This window comes from Lacerta agilis, chromosome 8 (genome assembly GCF_009819535.1).
Source record: "Lacerta agilis isolate rLacAgi1 chromosome 8, rLacAgi1.pri, whole genome shotgun sequence".
Classification (NCBI taxonomy): Eukaryota; Metazoa; Chordata; class Lepidosauria; order Squamata; family Lacertidae; genus Lacerta; species Lacerta agilis.
The window spans coordinates 29,200,414-29,223,043 of record NC_046319.1 but is presented as its reverse complement, the minus strand read 5'-3'; the positions used below and the strand labels follow the sequence as shown (position 1 = coordinate 29,223,043).

Sequence of the window (22,630 nt, the reverse complement as noted above, 5' to 3'; positions counted from 1 at the left end):
CTTTAATGTCGCGGGCCCTTCGCCCTGTACAGCCCACCCCCGGACGTTTTACGGTCTATGAGTGCTGCACCAACGACAAACAGTCCCCAGCTGCCGCCCTTCAGACTACTAGCTGGATCCTGCTTACTCCATTCACCACAGACGAGGATATTGTGAACTAAAAAGATGTTTATTGCGTACAAAGCTTGTGGTTGCTGATAAATAAAAGGTTGTTCAATAAGCTTATAACAGTTGTCCTATACCGGCCTAATACCTCTAAATGTTAACTAAATATCAATAACAATGCTTTTCACAATCTCTTTATCCTCTCTGCTAACATCCACCTAAGACTCTAAACTCCCAGCTCTATCTCTTGACTCACACTGCTCAACTCCAACTCTAACTCCCCGCACTTAACTCTAACTCCTCCTGCCCATACTTCAACTGCCTTACTGTCCACTGGGAGGGGTGTTTTATACCCAGGCTAAGCCCGCCCCTGAGGGTTCTAACTGTCAGAACACTTAACCCCTACCTGGCATGAGGCTAGTTCTCCACAAGCACCTCCTTCCCTCAGCCAGGGCATTGAAAATGGGTCGAGGATGGGTATTCCAGCATGACAATGACCAAAAACACATGGCCAAGGCAACAAAGGAGTGGCTCAAGAAGCACATTAAGGTCCTGGAGTGACCTAGCTAGTCTTCAGACCTTAATCCCATCGAAAATCTGTGGAGGAAGCTGAAGGTTCAAGTAGCTACATATCAGCCTCGAAATCTTACTGACTTGGAGAGGATCTGCGAAGAGGAGTGGGACAAAATACCTCCTGAGATGTGTGCAAATCTGGTGGCCACCTACAAGAAACGTCTGACCTCTGTAATTGCCAACAAGGGTTTTGCCACCAAGTACTAAGTCATCTTTTGCAAAGGGATCAAATACTTATTTCACTCATTATAATGCACATCAACCTCTGACTTTTGTCTTCTGGGTTTCTGGGATTTTTCCTGTTGTTATTCTGTCTCTCACAGCTACCATTAAAATTATGGAATGGTCATTTCTTCGTCAGGGGGCAAATGGGCAAATTTAGCAGGGGATCAAATACTTTCTTCCCTCACTGTATGGGGAGGGGTGGCAGAGAAACACCTAGAAAAGTGAAAGGCTTGGGCATGCCTAAAGTAGCTTTTTGATCCCAGCTTTCTGCTTGTGATAAAGTACTAGCAGGAAACTAAGACTTAAAAAAGTTATTATATGGGAACATCCTTCGTTATCTTCAAGCAATATCCAATAATTGCCCTTCAGGAACAAGTTCCAGTTTCATTACAGGGAAAATGGTCTCCACATACAGAGTAAATGGAAGGAAAGAAAGTTGTTCCATTTCTGAAAAGCAAGACAAGATCCTCTTGGGGACACGAGCTCATAAATAATCTTTCCTGAATTATCTCTATCAAAGATGTTTGCACAGCACCTTGTCAAATCAACCCATACAGAAAGGGGAGAAATACCTTACTTAAAGGAGACCTTGTCACATTGAATTTTTCAAAGCAGATAGAAAAATAAAAGACATGTCAAGTGGATCATTCTTTTAATAGCATGGTCTGAATTCATTCTTAAGTTCCATGCTATTTTTTTTTTTAAGGTTTAATGAATGGGGGACAATGTTTAAAAAAAAATAATACAGTCGTACCTCGGAAGTCAAACAGAATCTGTTCCAGAAGTCCATTTGACTTCCAAAACGTTCAGAAACCAATGTGCATCTTCCGATTGGCTGCAGGAAGCGCGTCGGACGTTCGGATTGGCTAAAGGGCGTGGCACGGCAACTGGGATAACTGACGCAGGGAGTCGAATATGCCCCCCTGCCGAAGCAGGAACCGGCTCCCGCTCACAACCCTCTGGTAGGAGGAGAGGCCTTCCCAAGTTGGGATTAAAGGTGGTTTACATTTAGAACTAGCATTAAAATACAGATTGCCTTGATAGCCCAGTGATCAGCATCATCTGCTTCTTAGTTTTCAAAGGCCTGACTAAGCAGGAAGGTCTTAGCCTGCCAGCAGAAGGAGCAAGTCTAAACTCTCATTGGGGGAAATTCCACAATATGGCAGTAGCTGCAGAAAAGGCTTTCTCTCATCAGGGGCGTCGCTAGGGGGGGGCGCTGGGGGCGGTACGCCCCCGGGCGACAGGGGCCACAAGCGGCGGGTGGGGGCGACAAGCGGCGGGTGGGGGCGACAAGCGGCGCCCCTCCCGCCACTCCCCAGGCAACGCCGGTCACCCCGGGAGCAGCAGCGCTGCACGGATGGGGTGCTCCCTCGGCCATGCGCTGTTGCTCCTGGGGCGACCGGAGCGAGCGGCGGCGCATGGGGGTGACAAGCGGCAGCCCCTCCCGCCATTCCCAAGCGCTGCCGCTCCCTCCGTCACCCCAGGAGCAACAGCGCACGGCCGAGGGAGCACCCCGTCCGTGCAGCGCTGCTGCTCCCGGGGTGACCGGCAGCGTGGGGAGTGGCAGGAGGGGCCGGCGCTTGTCAGCCCCACGCGCTGCCGCTGGCTCCGTCCCCCCGGGAGCAGCAGCGCACGGTGTGTGCGGTGCTGCTGCTCCTGGGGCAACGGAGCGAACGGCGGCACGTGGGGGGGACAAGAGGCAGCCCCTCCCACCATTCCCACGCGCTGCCGCTCCATCCGTCACCCTGGGAGCGGCAGCGCACGGCCCGACGACGGAGTGCGCCTGCGCGCGCAGGCGCACTCTGTCATCGGATCGCCGCTTCCACAGCCTCCTTTTGAGCCAGAGAGCTTAAAAGCGAGCTCTTCGGCTTAAAAGAGGGCTGCAGAAGCGGCGCCGGCACCCCCGGAAACGCCCTGGGGGCGGAGCGTCATGACGTCACAATGTGATGTCACGACGCCCTGCCCCCGGGGCGTTTCCTTTGCCGCCCCGGGTACCGCGGAGCCTTACTCCGCCACTGTCTCTCATGTCACCACTAACCATATGTCTGATGTTGATGGAACCAAGAGAAGGTGCTCACCCGAGGATCTTAGCACCTGGCCAGGTTTGTAAAGGGAGATACAATATTTACAGTAGCCTGGGCCCCAAAGCCATAAAAAGCTTTAGAAGTCATAACCAGCACTTTGAATTGTCCCTGGAAATGGACCAGTTGACACATGTTGTAACCGGAATGGCAGAAAAATGCTTCCTAACACTAAGAATGGCTGAGCAACGGAGGTCATACAAATTCCTTTCCCAGATGCTTTTAAGAATGTCTTGACATTTATTGAAGGTGATTTAAAAACTCAAGGATCCTAGTTGGCTGCATGGCTCAGTCAGTTCCAACCATACACTGTAAGCTAAAAGCGCTGTTGATGTAAGCAGTCTACTCATGTGAGCCATATAACAAGGTTGGAGCAAAAGCAAACAAAATCAACTGCTCCCTCCTATAACTGGAAAATGCCAATTTTCAGTTCACAGAAAAGAGCAGACCATTCACATTCCCTGTTCCCATCTGTACGTCGCTCACAGAACAGCCTTATAAATGGCTCCCACAAGTTGTTGTTGTTGTTGTTTATTTATATCCTGCCTTTTCCCCAGACTAGGATTCAAGGCAGTTTACACAAATTAAAGCAATACAGATAAAACACCAAAGGCTAAAAACATATAAGAAAATTAAAAAGCAATTAATATATAATAGAACTAAAACAATATAAAAACAGATCTATTAAAATACAGAGAGTAAAAACAGCACAGCACTATTTAATAACCCTTTCCTTAAAAAAAAAAAAAGTCAGTCCCCAAAAGCCTGTTAGAATAAAACAGTCTTCACCTGCTGGCTGAAAGACAACAAGGAGGGAGCTTCTAGTGTCTTGTCAAAACCAGTTTTCAGGAGAAAAAAAATTCCCAACTCTATAATTTGATAGTCTATTTATTTATTTATTTATTTCATGAAATTTATACACCACTTGATCGTAAAAACAACAAACCTCAAAGCAGTTTATAAAAGGATAAAACAAGAAAATCAAGAAAAAAATACAACAATCCTTTAAAACATACCAAAGTTAAAATACCAAAGCAGTTGTACATGTTTTCCATAGTGTTCCAGCTTGCTGTGCATTTTCAACATTACTTAAACCAGCAAGCTCCCGTCTGTTGTTTGCTTAAGTTCCAAGAGTGACTGAAAGATGGGATTTCTGACATATATTCAGTTGTTCATTTACAACATCAGGAGCTTCTTCGCCTTCAGCTTTTAAATGCATTGGGCCCAGAGCCTGGGAACTGACCTTTCCTAGCAGGCTGCATTGTGGCATCGCACCCATTGCCCTTTTAATTTGATTCCCAGTTGGAACATTTTTAATGCTTACAATTAACTTAATCCTTTAGAATTAAGTGTGTGCTTGTGTCCACACTGCAGAGTTTTACCTTATCAGCTTGGCGCATGTAGCAGTAGAGAATTCCTCGCATACATTTTATAGCAGAATGCTCCAGCTCGTGGGTCCTTCCCTTGTCATCATCAATACGCCTGGGTGAGAGAGATAACCCGTGAAACAAATTGGAAATGCATTCAGAAGGAAGTAAAAGGTACCAGCATCCCTTTCCTGATAATTAAGTATTAAGAATGCTTTATATAGTGGCACCAGCAAACTCTGATACACTCAGGCCTTATCAACCTTGCCACAATAAACCCAATAGGTTTTTTTTTAATAATAATAATCAAACGCTATGTCTAGGTTTCAGGAAATGAAGTCAAATAAAGGTTGCCCACAAACTTGATACCCTTTTATTTGCTAGTTTCGATCACCATCATCACTACCAACATTATTTCAATGTATTACTTGCCCTTTACCATAAGGTCCTGGATGAGTTGCAACAATTTAGAATGCAATACTAAAAAGCAGTTTAAAACATTTTTTTAAGAAAGTAAATCCAAATAATTATGACTCATCAAAGGACAGGCAAAAACAATATTTTTATTTGACAAATAACTGTGACATACTGATGGTTTGCAATGTTGCTAATTATTTCTAAACAGTATGAAGTGAGCATAAAGCATCAGATTCCTTCATATTACTTCTGGGGACAGCACTGTGAAATAGGCCATTGTTTCTTCTGCCTCTCGTGCCAGTATGACTTGCAGTGTTCTTACAAAAGCCTTGCCCTCTCATTAAAAGGCTCCACCCACCTACTTCAGTGTCATCATAGTGTTGGGGCGGTGTCGTGTGTGATTAAGGCATTAAAACAGTTAGCTGTCACCTTAATACACTCAACAGATTTGCTTGGGACACTTAGAATGGCAGGAAAATTAGCTTGCAGAGTGGCATTAAGCCTTCACCTTACACACAAACATAAGGCTCATCCCTCCTCCTTGGCCTGTTAATGCAATTACTGTATAGCATGTGAGCTCCTTAAAATTTAATGCATTACCTGGCTAACCAATGGCTCAGAAAGCGGAAACCAAAAATGACAGGGGAAAATATGTGATGCATAGAGATATGCAGGATTAGGGAATATTGGCTGATATGCGCACTTATGGCGTTGAAAGTTTAATTGAGCCACTTTATTTGTTTAGAACATGAAAATCCCAGACTGAATGCCCAGAAGGCTCTCAATGCAGTTTACAAAAAGATTTGCACAGTACTGGGACTGCCAAGTGCCAGCAAGCAAAGATGTGCTTTCATCATGAGATGAGTGAGATTCAACTGTACTGTCCCCCTTTTTTTGTCCCACACGAGAGATGTCACCAGTGGAAGCTGTTGCCTAGTAGGTGGTGGTCAAAGGGCAAAACAAGGATGGGGACAGAAAATGCTGCTGGAATAATCCCTGAACCATATGGACACACCATGTTATTGACACTGGTTATTATATTCAAATAAAATATAGGGTAGACAGTGGTGGTCTGCTAGTGCCTGGGAGACCAAATTTCAATGCAGTGATTAAGCTCATTGGCTGGTCTGGGGGCCAGTCACCATCTCTTAGCCCAGGCTTCCTCAACCCCGGCCCTCCAGATGTTTTGAGACTACAATTCCCATCATCCCTGACCACTGGTCCTGCTATCTAGGGATCATGGGAGTTGTAGGCCAAAAATATCTGGAGGGCCAAGGTTGAGAAAGCCTGCCTTAGCCTAACCTACTTTGCAGAGCTAGAGACTTGAGGACCATGTATGCCTCATTGGACGAAAGGTGAGATATAAATGTAATAATTAATAACAGTGCCCTGCATTAGTAAATCTCAAGCACCAGGCGAGTTAATAATCGCTGTTGCTCTACTATATCGGAGGGTGGGGAAACTGAGGTTCGGGGGCTAAATGTGGCCCTCTGCGTCTATCTGGCCTTTACGACTCTCTGCAGGCCACACTCACTAACCCCAGCTTCACACTCTTCACAATGTTTCTGCTTGTCAGAAATCTATGTCTGTGAAGTGTGATAATCTTGCTTGCCTGAATAGAGACTGGTGTAATGTGTGCAGGTGCCAGAAACCTCCAACAAATGTGCACTCACTTCAAGACTTATTTCAATATTACTTGTGTGAGCTGTGCAACAAAGGTGGAGAGAACACACAGAAAATCAAAGCAAAACCTCTCCACCAAGAGTAGGGAAAGCTTCTAGGAAGATCTTGTTTCTTTTGACAACTTAGAAAGAAAATGTAGCATCTGCACAAACCTTCAGATCATCACTACCTAGTTCTGCATGAATCCCATGGGGAGAAGGAATTAAAGCTATAATGAAAGGAAGATGTCAAGGATTCCTTCCAGAGGCACAAGTAACAAAACGCAGGAGACATTCTGGCTACCTTTTATTCACCAGTTTTAATATGTTCAGTAACTGCATTTATTACTAAGTGTTTTATAATATTTTTAGAAGCAGTGGAATGAAATTAAACATATAAATTCTAAAAGCTGACATTTCCATCTTGTAATTAAATGGAATTCCTTAGGAGGTACTCTGCTGGTTAAGAACCTTTGGGTTTTGATTTGCAGTTACCAAGGGTACTTCAGACAGAGCTGTCATTAAAAAAAGAGAGAATAGGACAGGCTTTTAAAAGGTGAGTAGGTTCCCCAAGAAAAAAAAAGAGTCTGAGGAATCAAACAGTGGCAAATGAATATTTCAAGAGAAGGCACTGATAGAGCTATCCAGCTTTCAAAAGCAACAAAGTCTAAGTTTAAACCAGGAAGAAAACAAGATTTCATTGGCATATAAGTTGTTTGGCAGAGAGATCATCCACACTTGATGCAAAGTCTGTGCATGAAAATGAAATTATAATTAGCTGTTCAATGAAAATCTAGCAGAGCTAGAGCAATGCTCAAGAAGAAGAAGAAATTATCTCCCTACTGTGTGATGCGGACTGGAAATAGGAGTAAATTATTCAGCATTCCCAAGTCATTTTTCTTGCCTCATAAATATATCAGTTAAACTAACACCACCTTCCTGTGTATCACACATTAGAAAAAGAATAGAGTTTGATGACCACAGGGAAGCAGTATTTTAAGGAGGTAAACACCTTTTTGAATGAACCATAAAGAAATATTCAAGCATTAACCCAATCGTTCTCCATATCAAATTCCTTGATTGCTGTAGAATTGTTTACCCCTGCCTAAGATGTACTGGAAGCAGAAGCAAAACCTTCCCAGAAGCCCATTAAAGCACACAATATTCTTGAACAGATAACCTGGACAACACCATCCAAAACTACAGGCAGACGCAAAAAAAAGACATTGTTGTATCCAATGTTGTGCGAAGTTAAAGTCACTTAGCGGTATACTTGTTCTGCTAGCGAAATGTTTTGCACTAGCAGAACTCAGATGCACAAGAGAATGCATAAGAGTACTTTTGACTTTGTTAACATTACTGTGCAATAGATCGCATAATCTATTTGGGGATGGGCCATAGTTCAGCAGTAGAACATCTGCTTTGCATGCAGAATATCACAGGTTCAAAACCTGGCATCTCAAGGTAGAGCTGGAGGAGACTCTTGCCTGAAATCCCAGAGAGCTGCTGCTAAGTTAGCGTAAACAATACTGAGTTAGAAGGATCACCAGTACAAGTACAACTGTTGCATTGGGTTCCTCTTTTGCACAACATTAGAATTAACCTGTCCAATAGTGGACACAGAATATTGAGCTACAGCCATTGCATGTAGAGTGTGGAAATTGTTTCAGTGTAGCCTTTGCACCATATGGGTAACATCCCTCAGGCTGTGTAGAAAAGAGTTCACGCTGTGGCTTCTCCACATGCCATCACAGTGACAGTTTCTGGGAGTGAAGATGCTGACATGGGGAGGAGTCACTGTAGTGATGTAGAGATTTGATCCCATGCCAATAAGGTAATGTGAGAAAGGCCTTTAATATTCATTTGCACTCCTTTATGGATATGAGAGCACTATCTGAAACTTGAACCAGAGACTCCAGGCAGTGCTGACCTTCCTGAAAAGGCTCAAATCTTTGAAATGGCAGCGGGTAAAGGGCATACTGGACTCCCACTTTAAACCTTGACAGAGGTACTGAACATGTGACATTTGAAATAAAGTACAAAATTCACAAACTGCAATAGGGTATGACCTCAAATAATTAAATAAATGTTAAAAGGGATTAATAATTAAGTGGGAAGCATGAGCAAAACCATACTGGCAAAGCTCTAGATACAAACCACACTTCAATCCCCAAAATGGTACATGCATAACTTCTTCAATATGAAGGCATCCTTCAAAGAACATGAAGGTCGAACCTATTTAAATGAGTAGGTAATGGGAATTGGAAGAGGAAATTATGTCTATAAAAATGATACTGTGAATGGCACCAGATATTTAATCAACCACTAAATGAGGCTGGAGCTTCCAAAACCATATATGCTGATTTTGAACACTGAATGTAAAACGTAAATTAAAACGATACCAAATAACAAGTGTGCATTATACCATGCTAAAGAAGATGGAAAATGATTAAAGTTTGAAAATACTCTTAACTTGAGGTAGGGGAATTTCCTGTAAGTGTAAGTTAGAGTAAATTGGATAAAGATAACAGGTGAACTACTAGATTAAAAGTGTATTTTAAGAGTTTGCAGAAAAAGTTATATTTTTAAAAAATAGTAAAAATGACAATATATTTCTGTGGGAAGTGTTGAAATATGTGCTTGAAGACCTCAAATTCTTCCAAATTAAGAATCAAAATTGTACAGTTAAATTTAGGTGAATGAAATCACCTGCCCACATTTGCCAAAATGACACACCATTTCAGAGGATGCACAGGAACTCAAGCTGAGCTGCAGGTCAGGGGTGGGAACCACAAGCAGTTCCAGCTAAGACGGATACACAGGAAAAATAGAATATTATCCTCCCAGCCTATGGAGTTAAGTTACACCACGAGGTCAATAAAAAATTTGATAACTTTCCTCAGGCTGGCAGCATGAAGGGAAAACACTAGATTATGTGCTTTCCCTTCACTCTGCCAGCCTCCCAAAGGCGGTTGCTTGCCATCAGGACTGAGTGCTTGATCTAACTTCCTGGACAGGATAATAAATAAATAAATTCCAGTAGCACCTTAGAGACCAACTAAGTTTGTTCTGGTGCATCCACACGAAAGCTTATACCCAGAACAAACTTAACTGGTCTCTAAGGTGCTACTGGACATTTTTTTTATTTTTTTATTTCGTCTGCGTCAGACCAACACGGCTACCTACTTGATTCTTGGACAGGGAAAGTCACAGAACTAAAAAGGTTTCAAAATTATGTTTCCAGGAGAGTACACATAATCTCTTCTAGCCATTCTGGAAAATGCTCATGAAAAGTAGCATGGCCAGACTGAGTGTTAGGCCAATACAATGGAGAATTTAGAACTACTGTCTTGTCTGTGAAACAAAAAAGGAAGTTGTCTCTTCTAGGAAGACAGGAACACAGAAGTGTTAAAAGGTATACAAAAAAACAAGAACATAGAAGCATTAGTAAAAGGTACATGTAGCAGGTTTCAAATCCCAAGTGATCACCAGTAAATCCAAACATGACATGAAACCAACAGCCATTGTGTCTAAAAGCACACTGGTATTCAGGGCTTTAGATGCATTTAAAACCTCTAGAAATCCATAAAAGCTCATGGGTCAGAGGAAACAGAGGACTGCATAACATGTTGTGGAGAAACAAGCTTTTAAGCAGCCACCGTGAGATACCCAGACAATAATTTAGCTGTATGTGTGAACAGAAGACACATTGATTTGAATTGTTTAAGCATGGGTATTTTACCTCAGGCAAATACCTGTGCCCTCCCACAGATATTTGTACTTATGACAACAGCACCCACTTCATGCTACTACACATGGCTAACATAAGGGTGCACACCATTTTGCTTCACAGTTTGCATTACCTAACAGAATTAAAAAGCTGAAAGATGAATGGCCTAGCCAAATCAAATCTCTGATGATGTGTGGCCCACTGATCCTCCAGAGTGCGCTCTCTCTCTCTCTCTCAGCTTCTGGGCTCGTCCACACTTCCGCTTGTCGAACCACTTTCCCCTGGTGAAAGCCACTCTTTACTGTTGAATGAGAGCAAATGTCATTCTGGTTTTCTGCAGATGGATGTTTGTTCCAATTCAGCAGCAAAGAGTGGGTTTTTTCAGGGAAAGTTGCAGGGCAAATGGAAAACCGCTCAGACCCATGCCTAGAAAAGGAGAAGCAGGAAACCTATAAGACCTGTGCTTTCTAGGCATGGGGCAAGTGAAGTTTGAATGACACCCTCCTCGCACAACCACACATGTACTTTCTCAAGCTGAAGATGGAAGGCATGTAGAGAAGAGACTCTTGTCAAGTGTTCAAAATCCATGAAGGAAACATATTAGAGGTCCACAAACTCGTTTCCTAATGACTCTTCCAGTTTCTCTCAGACTTTTTAATCCATGGATTCAGTCCCCAGCCTAACTTGTTCTAGCTCTTCCTCTTCTCTCCCCAAAGTTGTAATGAACACAAAAGCCTCACTGCATCAGACTCAGTGGTCCAGCATCTGGTTTCCCACAGTGGCCAAACCAGTGTCCTCTGGAAAGCTGACAAGGACTTCCTCATCTGCTCTAACCCCACAACACTACCTTTTTGCTGTGCTCTCCTCCAACCTTAGGATGCTCTGGCCCAAATAACTCCACCTGCAGCAGCTCAGGCCCACCACTTCCCCAAGGCAAAATCCTATGCTGCCCTGGGAGTGTCTGAAAAAAGGAACCATCTAGGTGGAGTCTATGAGATGGTTCCTTCTCACATGAATGCTACTCATCCTCCAACATTCTTTGGCAAGAAACCATCTTATTGGTTCTGCCTGAGTGACTCATTCATTTTCAGAGCAGAAGACCTCATAGGGTAGCAGCTCCAATACTACTACAGCTGTGAATTAGTACTCTGTCTGAACTGCTTCAAATGAAAACAAACTACCAAACTTGGGAAAGGTATGCTGGAGCCCTTACACATGCATCTTATTTCGTTAACTTCTGATCCATACTTTATACACCTGGGGAGGTAATTTGGTTTGAATTAAAATTATGGTTAAAATAGATCCTATTTTATAGATGAAAAATATTTATTGAACACTGATGCACTGTAAAACTAATTCATATTTTAAAGTATTCTCACTAGTTACTATGGTAACACCACCCTGTAATGAATCTTTCTATAGCTACAATTGCTCATCATTTATAATTTAGACAGTTTCATCATATTTAATTATGCAATGTAGTAAAGTATCATACATTAATTATGATACATTTATTTCTGCTTTCCATTTGATATGTTCATCTCCTTTTTCCAGACTTAGTTGTATTCCATTATTTCAATTTACCATTAATTTCTGAATTCTAGCACCAAGGCACCACTAAAGTTATCCAATGAGCCAAAATCATACAAAACAACAAATTTCAACTATGTGTAGACAACAAAGCTGTATCTGAAGAAGTGTGCATGCACACGAAAGCTCATACCAAGAACAAACTTAGTTGGTCGCTAAGGTGCTACTGGAAGGAATTTTTTTTATTTTGTTTTGACTATGGCAGATCAACACAGCTACCTACCTGTAACTAAAACTGTTTTTATTCATTCTTACATAGGTGGAAGAATTAACAGCAGGAACTGCACAAGGACACATTTTGACTTAAAAGTTTTAACAGGTTCTGTTCAGAAATACATTGTTTGGGTCAACACAATGGGCTACGGGTGGAGGACACCACTACTGAATGTGAACCCACCTAATAATGCAAACATAAATACCTGCAAAACAAACCAACAAACAAAGCCCTCTAGGGTACCTGGGGGAAATGTTCTATTTATTTATTTCATAAATTATATCTTGATTTTCACAAACATATCCTCACAAAGTAGTATACATGATACATTAGTTATACAACAAAAAAAAACCAAACCAATTTAAACCTTTTAAACACTCATATGGCACAATCCTAACCAAATCCACTCAGAGGAAAGTACTGAGGAATACAACTGGACTTCAAAACACTGGTTAAGAATTCTGCTTAGGTGTGGAACCTGCTTAACCAAATTTAACACTGGTGCCAATGTATCTCCTATGTTTAAGGCTGGGGAAAGAGTGTGCACATTTCCCATCTCTTGATCGTGGTAAAGGCAGCCCCTTTTGCCACATTTTCATGTGGAGGAAATAGTCAGGAAGCCTAACTAAAAGCTACATGGAAGGAATGTAAGCCTAACTTTTAGTTAGTCAAGAAGTGTAACTAAAAGCTACATGGAATGAATGAGGTGAAGACTTCTGGAAGCTGAATCGTTCTAATGAAGAGGCAGAGGACATGCAGTGGCACTTGGAGTAGAAAGCAAGAGGATGATCAAGTCAAGATTAGTCTGCAGACATTAATGCCTGCCTACACTACTGACGCCCCCAATGTAATAGGTATATCTGTCAAACATGGGAGGGACCAAAGCTCAGTAGCATCTCAAGCAAAAAGGATCCGGCAGTAAAGGGCGCAAAAGATCTCTGCTTAAGACCCTGGCAAGCTACTGGCAAAGAGAGCAGGCAAACCTGGGCAAATAGTTTGACCAGGTATAAGACCAGGTCACACATATATGTGCCACTAGTTCACACAAGATATTTGAACTAGTTCTCCCCAACCCAGATGCTTAGGTTTTCCTATAGGAAAGTATCCCCACACACATGACACACGGAAATGATTGAAATTGAAGCAAGTCTGTAGTGCTGCAAGACTATGATTAAAAAAATTAAGTGCTAGTTATTAGGGTTTTCAAAAGCTTTCTTTTCCTTTTAAGAAAATGAACTATTGGAGTGTTTTTAAAATTAATATTATTGTTACATAGAGAGTGCCAATATTTGACAGACAAGGCAGCTCTATTTGCTGCAACAGCCTCTATAATTAAGGGTTGGGGGAAATTGGGGTCAGTTTTTGATGACTGGCATGGAACTCTCCTGATCAAATAATTTCAATGTATAATAATGATGTACATTAATTACATAAATTAACTGTTTTATTCAGTTGTAAAAGAATTTAATGGGTGTTTTGAGTTATTTGGGTATTTTCAAATATTACTTTTGAATGTTTTATTATTGGATGTATACTGCTGTGAGTCTGCATAGTTTAGCTACTTAGTGCTTACTGAAATGGTCTCAAGAATGACTCAAAAAACTGAAAATGAGGAAAGGCAACATGACTTTTTAGATGCAGATTGCCAAGCCAACAATCAGCTATTTGAGAATGAAAGCCAAGTTAGTTGACCTTAATGATTTTCCATGGATAAAAGTGATGCTAAAATCTAGTGAGGAGATTCTGGGTTGCTAAGATTTGCAGGGCAGAAGACAAATATTATAATACAACAACATGAGACATAGTGCATATAAATTTTACAAAACTTTGTGGTGGCTGCCCACCCCCACTCCATTGCCACAAATGCCTTTTTAGCATAAGAAGGCTGACTGGTCACTAAACCTTTTAGTGAACTAGTAACATAAGTGCATTGGACCACACAAACAAGAAACCATCCATTTTTACCTGTATGCAAGTGCCAGGGCCCAGGCGCAGGCAGCGCAGTAAAGACTGTCATGTATTTTTGCCCTTTGGTTGTCACCCAGTGTTTTTGTTGGAAAGAGGCCAGTGGTTGGACTTTGGAAAAGTAACACTGTTGACTTGACTGCCAAGATAAACAACAACAATTATTATTATTATTACTTCAAATTTATTCCATTTTCAGAAAGTACAGTATTTTAAATCAAAGGAATACGACCTGCAAAAACCAGATAACATGGAAAAGGAAAAGTGAGGAAAAAATAAATAAGTTAACAATGTTGCAAGGAAAAAGACAGCATGCCAGTTTTTACCATTTCCCCATTTTTCTCTATTGTTTTTCCTTTGTGCCTTTTACTCTGGATCTGTTCTTGGCAACATCTGTTGACTGCTGTTCCTAGGCTTTGTCTACACTACAAAAAGCAGTTTAACTGTGATAGCATCCCCTCAAGCAACCCTGAGGACACTAGTTCTATGAGATGCCTAGAGAATGCTATCACAGAATTTTCAGTCCCAGAACAAAACTACAACTCCCCGTTCCTTTGGAACTCTGCATGGAAACGAACTGCCATTATACCACATATTTTAGCATACCTCAACACCTAATAAGAGGCAAAATCCTCCTTAACACTTGCTCATCCTGCCCAGTAGCAAAATAAATAAATAAAATGTTTGTTTGTTTTACAATGCATCAGGTGCAGAGTTGGCCATGTCTATGTCTGTTTTTGGCCAAACAGTGGGAGACAGTGAAAGATAGGTGTGCCTGGCGTGCTCTGGTCCATGGGGTCACGAAGAGTCGGACACGACTGAACGAGTGAACAACAAAAATGTCTGTTTTATCCAGTTTGTGTTTCTAGTTTAATGTAATCTTACTGTCCTCTTTATAACATCTTTAGTTTAGATTCTTCCATGTTTTATGCTTTATAGAGAGTTTAGTTATTGAACAATCACATTCAGAGCATTATTGGTACCTCAGAACAGAATACTGAAGAAATGTCCCATGTGAAAGCTATTTATGGTTCCATTATGGCTTCTGGGGGGGGGGAATAAAAAAAATATTTTTTTACTCTGTGGATAGTCTTCAGTCCCTTCTCTCTTTACAAGTAAACTTTTATTCAGTATTTATATAAAATGCCTACAAGCAATGAAAACCATAAATTTTAATTATTCTCAAGGAAGTTTTACCGATAGTATTTTAAAGTTTATTTTAACTACGCTAAAGGTTCCAAGAACAGCAAATTACTACTTTAGAAGGTCATTTTATAACTTCTATATTGGGAGACAGATGAAAAACAATGGTGGATTTATTTAATGTAATATAGACTGTAAAATGAAAAAAATGTGTTTGTTTGGATATGCTGTTTCTCAAATAATATCAACTTCATCATTACAACTGGGCTCCAAAGAGCTTCTTGTGCTATCTGAATTGGAGAAACAGATGCCCAATATCTTCTGATTTCCTCCTCTGCCTATAGCCCCTCCTGCCACAACACCATGTCCCATATCACCATTGGGAGTAACTTGGGGTGGGATGCAATCCACTGCACTGAGAAGAAAGAGGCAAAAAAGCCCTGCAGTCCTTGTTGTTATTTCCCTAGCAGCACTCATGTTTCATTGCTATATCACAAGAACATCCAAGTGGGTATTGTCACAATTTCACAACGCTGCATGTCAAAGTAGCCAAGACTGGTAGCAAAAAAAAAGGTGGCAGGCAAACCTCAGTTATCCTGACTTGTCAAGGGAGGGAGAGAAATTGGTGCAACCAACTGAAGCTGTCCATCACTGTAGTGGACACCTGTCTGCTCAGAATTCCCCCCCCCCACCTTCTCTCTTTATCTGACCTGCCATTAAAAAAATGAACATTCATTTTAAAATATTTTGAATTTTAAGATACAACTTCTTTATATTTGAACTTTGCCAGCTGGGTCACTCAAGCGAAGGCACTTCATCCTAGAGTAGGCTGTCAATTTTAAATAATTATGAAATGACTGCTTTTATAATTATGAATAATTTTGAATAATTATGAATACTTTTGAATAATTATGAAAAGGATAGCAAGGAGCAGCACAGTTAGCCATTGCCAAGTTTTAGAATTTAAACTGTATGGTCTGTGTAAGAACCTCTATTTCAAAAGATAGTGTTGTACACAATGTACAAGTGCATCTGCTTGACTGAGGTTGCACTATCATTGCTTATTTTTTGCCACTGAATAATTAAGCTCACTGCTCTAGTGGAATCATATTCTGGCAGGATTCAAACAAATGGGTAGGCATTCACTGCTTGAAAACACAGCACATCTGAGCAGGCCGTATGGCTCACAGTTGGCTGTTTATTTGCCTTAATAGATTTAACACGGCAGAACAACTGAATGTCCCTGAATATAAGCAATGTTCAGTCCTGAACAAATATAATCTGAGTCTACATCAGGGGTCAGCAAACTAAGGCCCGCGGGCTGGATCAGGCCCAATTGCCTTCAGGCCCATGGATCGGCGTGGGGATTCTGTTCGTTCGGGCTGTGCCATTCCCCCCTGTGTCATTCCATTCCCCCCCACCCTCACACACACTGCAGTGGCACCTCCTCCCTCCCTCCTCCTGGCTTCTCCCTGCTCTGCCTAGAGGAAGAAGAGGGCTGGACTAAGCTGGCTGAGCGCCATTTTAAGCAGCCCCTCTCCAAAGCCAGCCCTTTCGCACCACTCATCTTCCCTTCGCTGTCGCTGCCGCCCCCCTGGTCCTCCTGTGAGCCAAAGAGCAGAGTGGATGAGCTTGCTCTGCCTACCCACAAGAAGCAGTGGCGGTGGCGGCGGCAGCCTCAGGGAAGGTAAGCACAGCGGCTGGGGAGTGAGGAGGACTACTTGCCCCTCTTCTTCCAGCTTCCCCCCCACCGGTGCCACTTCTCCGGCCCGCCACAAGGTCTGAGGGATAGTGGACCAGCCCACGGCTTTAAAAAATGGCCGACCCCTAGTCTACATGGTACTTTTGACTGAATATGTGAAAACAGGTGAGCATTGCTACAACGTGAACACCTGTACTTTTCATAATCCCAGTGATATTATAAGAACGTAGAACTATGTATTCAAATTACTTCTCTTACTTTTCAAAAAATAAAGGCAAAGCGGCTGACAGTAGAAGAAGGAAAAATTAAAGCAAAACAATCAATAAGAAACACATAAAGCACAGCAAATATATCAGCAGAAAGAAATAAGCAAGAAACCAGGGTATTTTGCTCAGCAACATAGCAGAGAGAGGAAAACACAGGTCCATTTGTCCGCAAAGGAAGTTCCTTAAACAGCCAACTGTGACAGAAGATTAGCAGCAGCAACAACAAAATAGGGACCAGGCAGACTTCCCTACGGGAGGACATTTCACAGTGTTGATATCATAAAGGTCCTGTTCCCATCCTTAGCTGGTGGAGGAACCCAGAGCAAGACCTTCAACATGGATCAGAATGGAGATAAATGGGAGGAGATAGTCCTTCCCTAAGGTGTTCAAGTTTCCAAACTTGAATTTTCACCAATACTGATGGTTCCACAGGATGAGACACAAAATTCATGATTTCCTAATTGTTTAAATAAGTTACGTTCACAAAAAGTAAACATATTACTTCCAAAACAAATAGCCTCTTGTTTGACTTACCTATCCGATAGTAATTATCCAGCTTATCCCACAGACTTTCTCCATCTGCCCTGGGAAGGTTAATGCTTTTAAGGGGTTCATATACAGAACCTAAAGGAAGAGATTATAACATCTTGATTAGAATTACAGCAGTAACATGAAATTAAACCATAAAGATATTTGTCAAGAATGCCCTTTTATTCATTTTCATGTATGCATTTTCAGCTTTTATACTTTACCTTTCTAACAGCCAAGGTGTCTTACAAAGGATTAAATTAATAATAATAAAACCAGCAACAATATTTTGAAAAGACTTTTAAAAAGCCTATAGTAACATAAAATAATGTGGATAAGCTACCGAAAGGCTTGCTGAAGAAGCAGTCTATCTAAAAGCAAATGGTGAAGGGGCCAGGCAGACCTTCATTGGAAAGAGATTCTAGATCTTGGGTGCCACAACTGAAAAGGCCCCCATCCCAAGAGTGGGTCAAAATAGAGCCTCATATTCATATCCAATTATTTGTATCTAATCACTGGACTACTACAAAGCAGAAACTTGACAAACGAAAGGAACTCCAGATCTATAAATGTAGCACAAGTTAACATAAATAAAATTTGTGCAAACCTGAATAAATGAAATAAAATGTATAGACAGATTTAAAATTCTGAACTTTCCTCACAAAAGACTACATTAGTCTACTTTTTTTAAAAAAAATATCCTAGGTCTTTTTAAACTTTTTAAAACCACACGGATAAGAAGAGTCAAAATGGGGCCTGTTCCTGTGTATTCCTTCTAAAACAGCTAAAGGAGTCAGGATGAACCAAGCTTTAGTACAGGAAATCCCATCTGGGAATTTCTTTTTTTAAGTGAGGGTACTTCCACAACATACAGAATGCTGAAATTTGGTATACTAGGAGCTGAATTCATCGAATGAATCCATCAAATGAAGCCTTGCACAAGAGCTTTCGCTTGAGTAACCAGCTTCCCCCCCCCATCGTGCCCCCACAATTGGCTCAAGTGGAGGGGGGAAACCCCTACAAGAACACACAGGGGAGAAGGGAGAGTGGCTCGTTCTATCTGGCAAGTGGATATGCCTGAACAGAAAGAACACATGTGACAGCTTGACAATGAATGCAACCCAAGGCGTCCAAGATACTGTGATTACTAAAACCACCTGAAAACAGCATATTTACCTAAAAAGCACAAATGTTTCAGTTCCTCATAATAGCAGCCAGTACTCCATTGGGTGGCGCTGTGGGTTAAACCGCAGAGCCTAGGGCTTGCTGATCAGAAGGTTGGCAGTTTGAATCCCCGGACAGGGTGAGCTCCCGTTGCTCGGTCCCTGCTCCTGCCCACCTAGCAGTTCGAAAGCACGTCAAAGTGCAAGTAGATAAATAGGTACCGCTCCGGTGGGAAGGTAAACGGCGTTTCCGTGCAATGTTCTGGTTCGCCAGAAGCAGCTTTGTCATGCTGGCCACATGACCTGGAAGCTTTACGCCGGCTCCCTCGGCCAGTAACGCGAGATGAGCGCCACAACCCCAGTCGGACACAACTGGACCTAATGGTCAGGGGTCCCTTTACCTTTACTCCATCTAAAAAGTAGCTGAGCCACATGGGAATGAATGGAGGGGTGAGTGAGAGTTACCCCTTCTCCAGATGAACCAGTTGAAGAGAGCAAGAGAATACGGGCTGTGAGATGTACCACTGGGAGTGGATTACAACAGACAAGTGCTCAGAACCCCAATTCTTATCTCTAGTCCAGGGGAAGCTTGCTATTGCTATAGCCCCTATTCTACAAAGGGTTTTATTCAGTTGGCTAATACTCTACCCCAAGCCTACAATGCAGCACCAGTTTCTTCTCTTGGGTCTTGGCCCACTACTGGGCTCTCACCATGCGAATTACCTGCAGTGTGCTCCCCTCTTGAGGGTTGGCTGCCCCAAGGAGGGTGCTCGGTCAGTCAGCTTACAGGACACCCAGCAGTGCTCCCTCTGCCTCATTTTTCTGCCCTTACTCTGCTGCTCTGCTTGCTAGAGCCACCACCAGCTGCCTCTGCTTTTTATACAGTCAGGGAAAGGGTAGAGAAGGATCAGATGGGTCTGTCTGCCATTGCATGCTGCCTCTAGGCTAGTCTTGTTTACATCCAGTTGGGCTGGCTAAGGAGGCAGGCGTCAACCAAGACCAAAACTGCTACAGCAAGTTGTAACTATGTTTACTACCTTGCAGTATTCTTCTTCAGCAATCAGTTTTCACCAGAGAGAATACAGTGGTACCTCGGGTTACATACACTTCAGGTTACATTCGCTTCAGTTTACATACTCTGCTAACCCAGAAATAACACTTCAGGTTAAGAACTTTGCTTCAGGATAAGAACAGAAATCGTGCTCTGGCGGCGCAGTGGCAACGGGAGGTCCCTTTAGCTAAAGTTAGGTTAAGAACAGTTAAGAACAGTTTCAGGTTTAAGAATTAAGTACATAACCAGAGGTACCACTGTAATTATTTGGATAAACAGATTTGCAGAGCCTTATAATGTAACACAACTGGACAGAAAAGACAAACATCCATCTAGACCTTTACAATAACGATAGGTATATTATTTCCTTCACCATCTGAAAACTTATTAGTTCTAAATAAAACTGTATGCAATAATTTCTTTTTTCTTTTCTTTATAGGTGATAATGAACTTCAGGGGCTGGATGAAGTAGCAAGGTTGATTTTATTATTGTTTCTATAATTGTGAAGAATAGAACTGTTTGTGCTTCCATCCACTTCATTTTGCCTTTGTATTGCCAACCTTGCTCATTAAAATCTAGAAGCTAATTACAAATCGGTAACTAGCTAAATATATAAAAAAATAATCTGTTCCTTGAATAATATATTCATAGCTTGTGTATATGGGCTATAAAGATGGATGCCTCTCTAATTAAGCCTGATGCTTCGTGCTCATTTTTTCAATGGAGGTTATGATGTTTTAGAGTAAAAGATTAACTATGTGAAGCACCAACAATGAATTGATTTAGAGCAAGTAAACATGTGGTTTAGATGCAATGCCAAACCATGGTATAATGTTACACGCACAAGCAGACTTAAGTGCTTCTACATTCCCCTCCCCTTGCATACAACAACAGCTTAACTTAATTCTGGGTCCTTGACAAATCACAGTTTGCCAAACCATCCACACTTGGCAAGCTGTAGGTTGTGCATGCTAGTTGCCCTACAAATCAGGACTAAAATATGGTTTGTGATAGCATCTTATGAGCAAAATAGAGTACTGTTCTTCCAGGTAAAGATGGCAATGAGTAAGGCTGTTTGTCCTTGAATTCTGCAGTCTGTTCTACTTTTAATTTGTTTTATTTTTAATAATGTTAAAGTTTTAAAGTCAGTTGGCTCAGCAGTTAATGTTAAATGCAACATACAGGCTAGGAGCATATCTGTTTTACTTTTACTGTATATGGGCTTAAAAGTCATATGTTTTAACTGAAGGACAGATGCTCGAGAGCAGCTGTTTTAACATGGTTTTAACATGGCGACTACAGCACTTCTGATAAATCGTCCAGAACTTCATTGCCAAATTTAGTCCAGAAATCTATGCTGGACTATTGTGACTCAGCAACTGGATCAAGGGAGGCAGACTTAACTACAAACCAATTGCACCAAGGTGTAATGAATATGTCTTATAAGGACAGCCCTGGTCCCTTATATGGCAAGTATGCAAGTAATGGGGAAGGAGATGTCTTACCCCAAATAAGAGGTTTTGCTACATATTCCTCTAATGAAAGCTTGGCTAACTAGTCAATTGATCTGGACTTGTTAGGAGCTAATATACATGGCTCCCAGAAAACCTCAACTCCTCCATATAACAAAACTTCAACTATGTTTAATAACAATCTTGGCATAATAGACTCTGCCACAACAGAAACTGAAACTCCCATACTGTGGAAAATTTGGCTAGAACAATTAAGAATATATATGGTGCTTAAACCATGGTGTATAAACCATATTCTGCTGGTTATGGAATCCGAGCCTCGGGACTGGGCAAGCATGGAAATGTTGGGCATACATGGTTTGTTCACACTGGCACAGTCGCCTCTGCATTCTTGGAGATGGAAACAGAGTCAACAGAGCCAGTTTGTTGTCAAACGTATCATTAGTTGCCTCCCCCCAATGGGAAGATGTTTTGCTGACAGAGGAAGGCACCAAGGTTGGCTCAATGGTCTGTGACTTTGCGCTTGGGACATCTAATGTCACAGGAATCAGGATGGCCTGCTCTCCAGATAGCCCACCAGGATCTCCCCTGGAACTGGATCTCCACCTCCCAATCCACTGATGCCCTCCTCCAGGTCAGACTCCATGCACTCATGACAATAGGTATCTCTACCAACTAGTGATAACACTATGTATATGATGAAATGGAGTTTGCCCACAAAAAGTTTATACCATAGTAAATCAATATTCTTCGCTGGTTTTGCTGAAGCAGACCAACACAGCTACCTCTCTAAAATTTGACATGTTAAATTATATAGTATGAATCTTACATTTATTTGTCAGTCAATAAGTAATTCCTTAATGTTATACTCTCAGCGTAAAAACAGTTTTAAGTCACAAGTTTTTCTATCAATGCTTTACCAAAAAAAAACAACAGCTATACAAAATGTAACCAAATGTCTTTAAAAATAAAAATCCATTTCCACTCTAACTTGCTGACACATTTTTGTATAAACTTCAATACTTGAGATCAGGAGAACAAGTGGCATAGCTACAATATTGCATTTACTTAGCATGTTGATGGGAAAGGGAGGGAGAGAGGAGCCACAAAACATGTTTTTGCTATCATTATCATGGTTAGGAAAACTGGTCAGTACTTTGCATACTGAGAAATCCTGTAGACTATTTAATATGAACACAACTGATTAATTCTAATTAAAATGAACCCTGATGTCAGTTTATGCAGTCAACATGTATAAAGAATAGTCCTAAATACAAACATGGAAAGGTTTGCTACATAGGAAAGTCACCAAATTAAACAACAACCCTTGTAAAGATTCAGCAGGAAATGAGTCTGTAATACTGACTAAACGAATT

At 41.5% G+C, this 22,630-nt stretch overlaps 1 protein-coding gene across 4 annotated transcripts in view; it reads right to left on the bottom strand.

Annotated features, from left to right (window-relative positions):
- The window catches only part of PHKB (phosphorylase kinase regulatory subunit beta), a 146,224-nt gene that overhangs the window by 106,680 nt on the left and 16,914 nt on the right, over positions 1-22,630 (bottom strand). For all 4 annotated transcript variants that reach the window (XM_033156730.1, XM_033156729.1, XM_033156728.1 and 1 more), the window contains 3 exons: positions 17,574-17,663; positions 13,929-14,067; positions 4,367-4,466 (listed from right to left, as the gene is read on the bottom strand). In XM_033156730.1, coding sequence (XP_033012621.1) covers positions 4,367-4,466; positions 13,929-14,067; positions 17,574-17,663 — 329 coding nt within the window. The remainder of the gene's footprint in view (positions 1-4,366; positions 4,467-13,928; positions 14,068-17,573; positions 17,664-22,630) is intronic.